At 41.8% G+C, this 11,491-nt stretch overlaps 1 protein-coding gene across 2 annotated transcripts; it reads left to right on the forward strand.

The window, feature by feature from the left end:
* The first annotated feature begins 1,250 nt into the window (after positions 1-1,250).
* Positions 1,251-10,028, forward strand: LOC108718818 (C-C motif chemokine 19). Of its 2 annotated transcripts, none has more exons than XM_018267297.2 (4): positions 1,251-1,463; positions 6,838-6,958; positions 8,156-8,326; positions 8,854-10,028. In XM_018267297.2, the coding sequence occupies exons 1-3, from the start codon at positions 1,391-1,393 to the stop codon at positions 8,322-8,324; spliced, it is 363 nt and encodes a 120-aa protein (XP_018122786.1). In that variant the 5' UTR covers positions 1,251-1,390; the 3' UTR covers positions 8,325-8,326; positions 8,854-10,028. The 2 variants fall into 2 exon arrangements, with proteins under 2 accessions (XP_018122786.1, XP_041426287.1); XM_041570353.1 differs by having other exon boundaries at positions 8,857-10,028.
* Positions 10,029-11,491: the final 1,463 nt, after the last annotated feature.

Consider the following 11,491-nt stretch of genomic DNA (forward strand, 5'->3'; position numbering starts at 1 on the left):
TCACACTCCCTTCCCAGAGACTATTATCCACTTTTACTATAGACACATCTCTCCCTACTATACCTGCTATCCCACAGTCACACTCCCTTCCCAGAGACTATTATCCCACTGTTACTATAGACACCATCTCTCCCTACTATACCTGCTATCCCACAGTCACACTCCCTTCCCAGAGACTATTATCCACTGTTACTATAGACACCATCTCTCCTACTATACCTGCTATCCCACAGTCACACTCCCTTCCCAGAGACTATTATCCCACTGTTACTATAGACACCATCTCTCCCTACTATACCTGCTATCCCACAGTCACACTCCCTTCCCAGAGACTATTATCCCACTGTTACTATAGACACCATCTCTCCCTACTATACCTGCTATCCCACAGTCACACTCCCTTCCCAGAGACTATTATCCACTGTTACTATAGACACCATCTCTCCCTACTATACCTGCTATCCCACAGTCACACTCCCTTCCCAGAGACTATTATCCCACTGTTACTATAGGCAACATCTCTCCCTACTATACCTGCTATCCCACACTCACACTCCCTTCCCAGAGACTATTATCCACTGTTACTATAGGCACCATCTCTCCCTACTATACCTGCTATCCCACACTCACACTCCCTTCCCAGAGACTATTATCCACTGTTACTATAGGCACCATCTCTCCCTACTATACCTGCTATCCCACAGTCACACTCCCTTCCCAGAGACTATTATCCACTGTTACTATAGACACCATCTCTCCCTATTATATCTGTTATCACACAGTCCCTTCCCAGTTAATTAAAGGTAAAATACTGGCCCTGCTGATCTGAAGGGGACACAATGTTCAGAGCTCAGGAGTGTGTCCCCTGGTGAGACCCTACTAAAGACATCTCTGTGTGTAGTAGTCAGAATGGCAGCAAACAAGGTTATTAAACCTCCCTTATCAGATATGTTAGATATCAGGTAGAGTTTATTGGGCGTTGTTAGTGCTTTTGATCCATAGAGGCAGAATTATGGGAGCGGAGGAGGAATATCTGTAGGGACAGGTATTGTCGGGAGGCTCAGCAGGGAAATGAAACTAAACCTGTGATTGTGACGAGATCCAATGAGAGTGAGTTTGTATATGAGCCCCGGGCTGATGAGAAGTGACAGACTGAAGTGGGAGAAGCTTGTGGCTTTGGATCTGGGCCAGGCTCTTGTAATAGAAGCATTTCCAGCTGGGAGTATAAATAGAAGGCTGCACAGTGGGGGCTTCACTGGAGAGTTGGGCTGCACTCTAACAGCTCACTAACAGCTCACTAACAGCTCACTAACAGCTCACTAACAGCTCACTAACAGCTCACTAACCACATCTCACCTGCTGCATCACTGTGTGCCGGTCCAGTACCAACATGAGACCCATTTGGACCCTGCTGCCCCTCGCTGTGCTGGTTGTGCTTCTGTGCGACACTGTCTACATGCAAGGTATGTTCTCTGGCTACTGGGAGTTAAGTCTCCGTAGCCTCCAAATATATCAGCCCCGGGTGATGTCTCTGCTTGTTGCTGGGGAAATGTTTTCTTTTTTGTTTTAAAATGGAAATGACATGTTCTTGCTGTTCTGTTCTCTAGTTCTGACTCTAAAATAATGTAGCAGAAGCCCTCCAGTCCTCCAGGTCTGATAACGAACTGGTTTCTGCTACATTATTTTCCCCTTTCTTCTAATTCATTTCCGATTTCAAAAGGGGGTCACCGACCCCAGCAGCCAAAAAACTATTGCTCTCTGAGGCTACAGTTTTATTATTATTATTATTGCTTTTTTTATTCCATATCTCTCATTTACACTCTTTACATTCACTACTTGATTGCTAGTGTAATTTGGACCCTGGTAACCAGATAGTTTTGAAATCCCAAACTGGAGAGCTGCTGAATAGAAGGCTAAATAATTCAAAATCCACACATAATAGAATAAAATGACAACCAACTGCTAAGTTGTACATGATGTTTTGTGCATCTGTACCAGCCCAAGGCAACCACAGCCCTTTAGCAGTAAAGATCTGTGTCTCCAAAGATGCCCCAGTAGCTCCCCATCTTCTTTTCTGCTGATTCACTGCACATGCTCTGTGCTGCTGTCACTTACTGAGCTTAGGGAGCCACTCACAATATACAGTACACATAGAATAGAAATGTCACAATATAAGGCTGATTAGTAATTAATACATGGCACAGAAACCAGTGCAATTAGCATCAGAATTGAATAATCAGCAAACCTGTACCATCAGCTTTTTTTTATTACAGGGGAACCTCATTTCTAGCCATGTGTAGTATGGGGGTTCTTGTAGCAAGGACTTGGGGTGCTTTTTGTTACAAATACATATACAGCCTTCCTATCACTATGATCTTTCTTCCCTATCAATAACATTGGCATTGCTTTTATTGCTGCATTTAGCTCCACCCCTCCTATTAATCCTGTCCTAGATGCACCAACACTAATTACTGCTGCCCTGGGTTCAATTCCAGCCAGGGCTCTATATTACTAAGTGCAGGGCAAAGTGCAAAAAATTGGTGCAATCATCCACGGTTTGGTCTGCACATGGAAACATTGCCGTAGTTATATATTTGCCCCACAATTGCAGCACTGTATTCATGAGGGGCAGGTGGGGCAAGCAATGACCCCTCATTTATGAGACATGATAGTTAGGGAGCACCAGGGGGCAGACCTCAATGCCACTAGATGCAGAACAGACTTGACTGCAAGCTCTTGTGGTCCTTATACTCTTGCACTTGTGTTTGGGGTAAATGGCCCCTTGTATGTTCCTCCCACACCCCAAAATCATGCAGACAGCTTAACTAGACTTTGCTCATGTGATTCTGCAATTAGATTGCAAGCTCCACTGATGCAGTGAGCTTTATCAATGAGAAACGGAGCAGCTCTGTATTAGGGCTCTTACACATGAGCGTTTTGACCTGCGCAACATGCTGCATTTTTCCTGCGTTCGGCGCCTACACGCGCCTGAGTGAGTACAGCCCCATTTCAAATAATGACTTGCGTCTATTCCTGCGCTCCCCTGCGGCTGAACGCCAAAAAACGGAACGCAGGGGAGCGCAGGTCAGAACGCTCATGTGTAAGAGCCCTAAAGGATAATCATTTCCAACACAAACCGGGAAAAGGCCCAAAATTCATCCTTATAAATTCCATCAAATGAAAATCAGATGTACCCCCCTGGCCACAGACGCTCCAAAATGTTTGCTTTGCCTGTTGGTATTCTGCCATTGGCTTAGGGTTACCACCTCACCCCTTTCAAACCAAATACATATGGAATCCACAGCCTGCATGGCTAATTAGCTAATTCATTTAGATGCATGCTGCAGACTGAACTGATTTATGTGCAGCCATGCATCTAAATGAATTAGCTAATTAGCCATGCAGGCTGTGGATTCCATATTGGCTGCTGTAGAGCTGAACACAGTCATGTGACACTGTATGTGAGAGCCAATTGGCTGCAGTAGTTAAACAGAACTTGAACATATTTTCCGGCTGCTTCATTTGTTAACTCTTTTCCACTTAGTTTGGATCAGACTGAAATTCCAGCACAAATAAATGTCTAAATGAATTTAGATGCATTCTTCATGGCTGAACAGAAAGCAGTGCAGACTGCAGTTATATAGTAACAGTATAATATATAGACACAGTATAACCCCCATATCATAGAACCTTCGCAGGGACAAGCTGGCCAGTATATATACAGTGAATAAAGTACCCCCTATTGTAAAATATAAGGATATTATAAGTCACCGAGGAGTTTCATGACTATATAAAAACACGAGTGCTTTGATACAGGTCATGGAACTCTGAGGTTACTTCTAATATCCTCATATTTTCCAACAAACGGTACTTTATTTATTATAATACACAAATTTTAGTGAGTCATGTGGCAAAAATGACATCACTACTCACCGTCTATAACTGATGACGTCACTACTCACCGTTTATAAGGATATCATTTACAAGATATTCATGGCTTTTGTGTATTAAATACAGGTATGGGAGCTGTTATCCAGAAGGCTCTGGACCTGGGGTTTTCCGTATAACGGATCTTTCCGTAATTTGGATCTCCATAGATCTTAAGTCTTCTTTAAAAAATCATATAAACATTAAATAAAGCCAATAGTCTGGTTTTGCTTCCAATAAGGATTAATTATATTTTAGTTGGGATTAAGTACAAACTACTGGAAATCCTTTTTAAAAATTTGAGTTATTTGATTATAGTCTAATTTATATAGGAGATGCTAATTCTGTAATTTGGAACTTTCTGTATAACGGGTTTCCGGATAACGGATCCTATACCTGTATCTTTCTTTTTCTCAGCATTACAGAGGTTTATGTGCCAGAGTTTATTTGTGTGATGAGCAGCCAAATTGTCTCTCCACTTTGCCTCCTGTATGTGCGGAGATTGACCCCTGGGCCCAATCAGATACCCCCCTTCCCAGCCTGGTAGACAGTGGAGCTTACAATCAGATCAGTGGAGACTTCCCTGTGGCCTGGGTATCTGTGGAACACATTGCACAGCGACCTGGGGGGCTCGTATCCACTTGAAAGGCAAAATGTATTGACACCTACGGAAGGAAAACATTTATCGTGAGAAATAAATGTAGGAGGTGTATGAAGCCAAGCCAAGAGGTGTCAGCGTGTTCCTCACAGAAGATCAATCCAGTTGGATTGGGCAGAACAAGATGGTTTCGGTTTGGGGGGAGCAGGGAAAGGAGCTGGTGGGACACACATAAGGACAACTTAAGCCTCACACACCTTCTTTAGGCCATAGCAAAACATTCAAATCTGGTCACTCGGCTTGGGTTGGTTATTTTGGGTTATTAGACCTGGCGCTAAATCTCATTGGTCTCATTATACCAGGGACCTCTTTGCCTTTTAACGGGGTCTTTTAATATGTGATACAATGGCTAATTCTTTTCAAATGGTCTTCATTATTTATTTTTCCATCTTTCAAATGGGGGGTCCCTGGCCCCATCTAAAAACAAATGCTCTGTAAGGCTACTTTGCTACTTTTTATTACTCCTCTTTCTATTCAGGCCTCTCCTATTCATATTCCAGTCTCTTATTCATATCAATGCATGGTTGCTAGGTAATTAGGACCCTAGCAAGCAGATGGCTGACATTGCAAACTGGAGAGCTGCTAAATTAAAAAGCTAAATAACTCAAAAATTGTCTCCAAATATCATTCTGTACATCATAATAAAAGTTATTTTAAAGGTGAACACCTCCTTTAAATTCTGGGAGGCAGTTGAGAGGTTTTTGATAAACTTTCCACTTATCTTCCCATAATAAATCCCATTCGCATCAATGCCAAATAAGAAGCAGCCAATCACTGCTGATCTTTATATAAACCCTTCCCCTTCACCTGGTGCTTGAGCATTTGCCTGGGCTCAGTAAGAGCTCTTACGCAAGGGCGTTTTTTTCTGCTCTCCCCTGCGTTGCACTTTCCTCCGTTCAGCCGCAGGGCAGCGCAGGAGTAGACGCACTCAATTATTGTCAATGGGGCTGTACTCACACAGTTGCATGTAAGCGTCAAATGCAGGTAGGACGCAGCATGTTGCATTTCACCTGCGTTCGGCGCATGCGTCTGTGTGAGTACAGCCCCCATCACAATAATCCTGCTCTCCCCTGCGGCTGAATGGAAGAAAGCGCAACGCAGGAGAGCGCAGGAAAAAAAAGTGTAAGAGCCCTTACTCGACCAAGGGTGCAAAGTGGAAGAAACAGGCAATCTTTGCACCCACTTTTTGCATTTTGCCCCTTGCATATGAATCATAAATAGGGCAGGCAGCCTGTAAGTAATTGCCCCATTCTGGCTAAATAAGGTGTCTAATTCATGTGCGGCTTCTCAGTAGACGGGAATGAACACAAATGGTGCATTTAATGAGAATTCTGATACTTAAAGGGGTGGTTTGCCTTTACGTTAACTATTAGTATGTTACAGAATGGCTAATTCTAAGCAACTTTCCAATTGGTTTTAAATTTTTTTATAGTTTTTGAATTATTTGCCTTCTGCTTCTGACTCTTTTCAGCTTTCAAAGGGGGGTTGCTGACCCCATTTATAAAACAAATGCTCTGTAAGGCTACAAATGTATTGTTATTGTTACTTTTTATTACTGCTCTTTCTATTCAGGCCTCTCCTATTCATATTCCAGTCTCTTATTCAAATCAGTGCATGGTTGCTAGGGTTATTAAGACCCTAGCAACCTGCTTGCTGCAAACTGGAGAGCTGCTGAATAAAAAGCTAATTAAGTAAAATAAAAACACAAAATACTCTCTACTTCATACTAAAGTTAATTTAAAGGGGAATAAACCCGTTAACAGATTATTTTAAGTGTTATTAACCCCAGAAAGGGAACTTGCTCTAAGTGGTTTCAGATTTATAAAGGGGTGCTAAATATTCTACCCCTAAAAATACTGAGCTGGTTGAAATACATAACTGGTTATTGAGCTTCTGGGTGCCCTAAGGCCAGGCTTCATGATGTGAGTTATAATTGCACTGTCGCCAGATTAAGGAAACAGAATATTTATTTGGCTCCGCTCCAGACCCGGCCCAGGTATTGGGACAGACTATGAACTTGCTGCTCAGGAAAATCAGATATAAAATGCTGCACAAAGATTTATGTGAATTCTTCCACTTTGTTACCTTTTTATGGCACATTTAACACTTGCTGAAGATAACAGCTTTGTACATGGGGAGGGGTCTACAGGGAAGGGAGGAGTCGAGGGCTCTACGGGGAGTATAGGGGCGGGGCTTGGAGAGAAATCATTGGGGAGGTTAGTGTTGCCTTTAAATGCTCTCCTTTATTGCAGGTACAGGGAACATCGTTGCAGATTGCTGCCTTAGAACCAGTGACAAGCGAATTCCCTTGGGGGCTGTCAGAGCCTATCAGATCCAGAGCCAGAATAATGGGTGCCCCAAAAACGCCGTGGTGTAAGTGAGAACCCCAGTCCTTCATCAATCCTTGACAGTTTGTTCACCTTTAAATTAACTTTCAGTCTGGAATAGACATTGATGTCTTGAGAACATTTGCAATTGTTTTGTTTTTTTTTTGGTTTCTCAGTTATTTAGTTCAGCAGCTCAGTTTGGAATTGCAGCAGCTATTTGGTTGCTAGGGTTTTGTTTACCTTAGCAACCAGGCAGTGGATTTTAGGATGGACTGGGATATGAACAGGAGTGGGGCTGAATGAAAAGACAAAGAATAAAACGTAACAATAATAATACGTGTGTAGCCTCCCAGAGCGATAGGTTTGTGTCTGCCAGGGTCAGGGACCCCCATCTGACAGCTGGAAAGGGTAGAAGAGGAAGGAAAATAACTCAAAAACTGTAAAAAAAAAAAATTTGATGAAGATCAACTGTAAGGTTGTTAGGAATAGGACATTATATTACCTACTAAAGGTTAACTTAAAGGTGAACCACTCATTTAAAATGTATTTTCTTCTAGAATTGTATCCAGCATATACAGTAAATATCCATATAATCAGTATAAATCTCACCAATTTCCTTAACCTGACTGCCTTTACAGTAAAGAACCCCTTCCTATGCTGATGGTGAGATCTCCTTTCCTCCCCACCAATGAATCACTCATTCCCCCTCTCTTGGTAGGGAATCCCATAACCTGACTGTCCTTACAGTAAAGAACCCCTCCCTATGCTGATGGTGAGATCTCCTTTCCTCCCCACCAATGAATCACTTATTCCTCTCTCTTGGTAGGGAATCCCATAACCTGACTGTCCTTTAAGTAAAGAAGCCCTTCCTATGCTGATGGTGAGATCTCCTTTCCTCCCACCAATAAATCCCATAACCTGACTACCCTATAGTGATCTTTCCCTCTTATATATTTACATAAAGTTATACATACATCCCATCTAACCCCAGTTTGAAAAGTCTTCATTGTAAGTGAGATCATCCATTCCCCTTTCTAATTACTTGTCTATACAGAATTATTCCCACCTTTCCATCTAACCCCATTTTTTTTATATTTGCTAACCTTCAGTTGGCTTTTGTGGCCTCTGCTTGGCACTGAGCTCTACAATCATGTTTATAGTCTACTATTGGCCCTAACTTGTTTCCCGGTTGTAGTAATAAGTGTTGCCTTTTATTTCCATCTCGTTCTCTTTGTTTCTCCAGGTTCATTACTAAAACCAACAAGCAGCTGTGTTCCACCCAAGGGCTGAAGTGGGTTAATAAGCTGATGCAGAAGTTGGACAAACTGGGGAAGAAATCAGGAAAAAAGAAGAACACGGCAAGAGGAGCAGGAGAGAGAAGAAACAGAGGGGACCCTCCAACTCATGGATAATGGTAGGATTAGGAATGTGCAGTCTGAGATCAATAGGGACAATAGCAGGAGGCTTATCTCACTTGTAATCGTTTAGGATAAAGTCTGGACAGGGCTGCGGCTGTTGCTCCCCACTTTGTGCCTGTGAATGAGGGTTGGGGAGCAGGAGGGTGACACCCAGTGCTGTGTTCATGGGTGCAATGCAGATCTCTGGGCATTTTTTAGTGCACCCTGCACTTCCTGAGTCACCCGTCACCCATAAACTTGACAGGGCCTGATCCTGGGTGGCTTAGCAAGTCTCAACCCATCATCTAAGGGGCTAAAGTAGAATAAATCCTGTTGGCTTTGGTGAGCGGCGGCTGATGTTTCTCTGCACATTCCTCTCCCGTTTCTCCCAGTGCCGGCTGATTTATGGGTTCCTAGAGATGGATGTCAGACATTCGCTTAGCAAATTGTTGCTTTAATGCCTCCATCTGTCATAGATTCCCCTCCTACATTGTATTTGGGGTTTGGGAACATCTGCTGACAATATGTTCTCTTTCTGCTGCAGAAGATGAGGATGGACCAGCCGTGTGTCTGACTTGTGGGTGCTCTGAAGTCTCTGCATTGAAAGATCCAACCATGGGTCCAAGTCAACTTCCTTCACTTCTCTATATGCTCTAATTATAGGGGCGCCATCACCCCCTCGCCTACTATCAAATCTTTGTTATTTTTTTCTTGTTCTGTTCCTGTTGGGCTTCATATATTTGGGTCTACAAACTCAACAGCCTGACCCTTGGTATACGGGATTTAATCCTCCGTATATACATCCTGAGCTGAGGCTTATGTTGATAGGGGATGCTTAGTTTATATATCCATGTATAGATAACTGCGGCTTTGTATAGTTGGATTATTACATAAAGGCACAAACTTCCACAGAATCCCCCTGTGAACGTACGAGGGTAGAGATTATTATAGCAATGGAGCATTCATTTGCTGTAGGTTTGCATTTATTATAGGTGGGGCGCCATATTGGTTTTTTTTTGATGGAAGAGCCTTTAGTACCTGATTGCAAAAACACAATGACAATGTTTATTAGGGATGTTCTGCTGATGTCTATGGAGCACACCTAAGCAACATGGCAGCTCCAGCTGTGAATAAACTCCAATAAGTCTTGAGCGCTTATATACCTGCGCTCTCCAGACCTGCGGGTGCAAATGAAGCCCTAGAACTACAAAATCCATGGCTCCCTTTACATGTGACTCCAATAAAGTTGGGTTAGTTATAGAGTGTCAGGGGTGCTGGAACACCCATATTGCAACTGAGCGTAATTTACCCAACGGGTGCAACCACTAAAGTGTTAGGTGCAAGTGGCTCTAGACGTGTTGTGGTCCTCTTGTTTCCACTTTGAAAATGAATAATTGCCTTTAATTCCTGATTCCCTGGTGAAATGTGACAATTTGGGACCTGTCAATGGGCATTCGATCTACGTTGCTATTTCCCTGTGCAGCATATAAGCTTCTCTGTGTTTTCTTCTACCTTCGCTCCATTTGCATTTGCTCCATTCCCTGTTATTTGCTTATTCTCATAGCACCAAAGTTTGGCTGAAATGTCATCAAAGGGGCAGTTCATCTTTGAGTTAACTTTTAGTAGGTCATAAAATGGCAGATTATAAGAAATTCATTTACTCTTATTTTTTTATACTTTTTGAATTATTAGACACCGTCTTTTGACTTTATTCCATCTTTCAAATGAGGGGTCACTGACCCCATCTAAAAACAAAGGCTCTGTAAGGCTACAGATGTAGGGGCAGATTTATTAAAGGACGAATAGTGAATTAGAATTTTACATTTTATTTTTTGGTGTCAAAATACACAGATTCGAATTTTAATCCCCCAATTTGCATGTAAATTTCAATGGGAGATTTATCACACAATGGGATCAATTCTAATTCAAATATTCGCCACCTAAAACCGGCCGACTGCACTTACAAACCAATGGCAGAGGAAAATTCGATTCGAATTTCATTCGTATTCGAAACAAATATGAATCGAATGTGAATCAAATTGTTGTCGAATTGTGAGTACATTCGGTTTCATTCGAGTAAAAAAATTCACATACCTTTGATAAATCTGCCCAGTATTGTTATTGCTACTTTTTATTACTCTTTGTTCTATTCAGGCCTCTCCTATTCATATTCCAGTCTCTTATTCAAATCAATGCAGGGTTGCTAGGGGAATTTGGATCCTAGCAACCAGATGGCTGAAATTACAAACTGGAGAGCTGCTGAATAAAAAGTGAAATAACTCAAAACCACAAATAAGAATCTTACTCTCTACATCATACTAACAGTTTGTTTAAAGGTGAACAACCCCTTTAAAGGCTAAGTGACTGAACCCTAGGGGACACGATTAAAGCAAAAGCATGTGTATATTATTCTCTTACAAATATAGTTATTACCATCTTACATATTCCATTATCGCTCATTATTTGAGATATTTCATTAATTTGCTCATTAGTTGAATATTTGTGTATTTCCCTTTCATTTCATTTTTTATACCTTTGTTTTCTATTTCTGAATTTTGGATATTGTCTCCTTTTTTCTGTGCCTATATCAGTGTATTTCTTTATTAATAAGTCCTGGGGTCCCCTGTTATGTAGCAATCCATAGCAACCAACAGCAGTTGCCCATGATCCGAATATTAAAAGTAAACCTCCGATTTGTTCCTCCAGTGGCAACAACCAATCAGTAGTGAGAATAATAAAACCAGAATCCACTGATCTGATTGGCTGCTAAGGATTACTCGACAATGGGCCTATCGCTACGTCAACAATTTGCTTTTTAAAATGTGAAAAGATTTTTAGTAACAGAGAATTTACTTTATATAGAAATATCCAATGTATGTTTTGTATTTGTTTTTATACTTTTTATACCATGTATACCCTGCAATAAATAGACTGAAAAAACATCTGCTGCCTGGTGATATTCCATACTGTCTCCAACCTTTACACTAAACTTGCATATCTTGATGCATATAGATTCCCATATCAGACCCCTTATTCTGCATATAGAGGTGCAACTGGAGTCCCCCCACTACACTGCAGCGAATTATACAGACTGTACATATAGTGGGTGGCGCAGCAGGTCCCCATGGCCGTTCCATTCTTTGTATTTGTATATGATATCACAATAGAGCTTCACCATAGCA

The sequence above is a fragment of the Xenopus laevis genome, chromosome 1L (assembly GCF_017654675.1).
Source record: "Xenopus laevis strain J_2021 chromosome 1L, Xenopus_laevis_v10.1, whole genome shotgun sequence".
In the NCBI taxonomy this organism is placed as follows: domain Eukaryota; kingdom Metazoa; phylum Chordata; class Amphibia; order Anura; family Pipidae; genus Xenopus; species Xenopus laevis.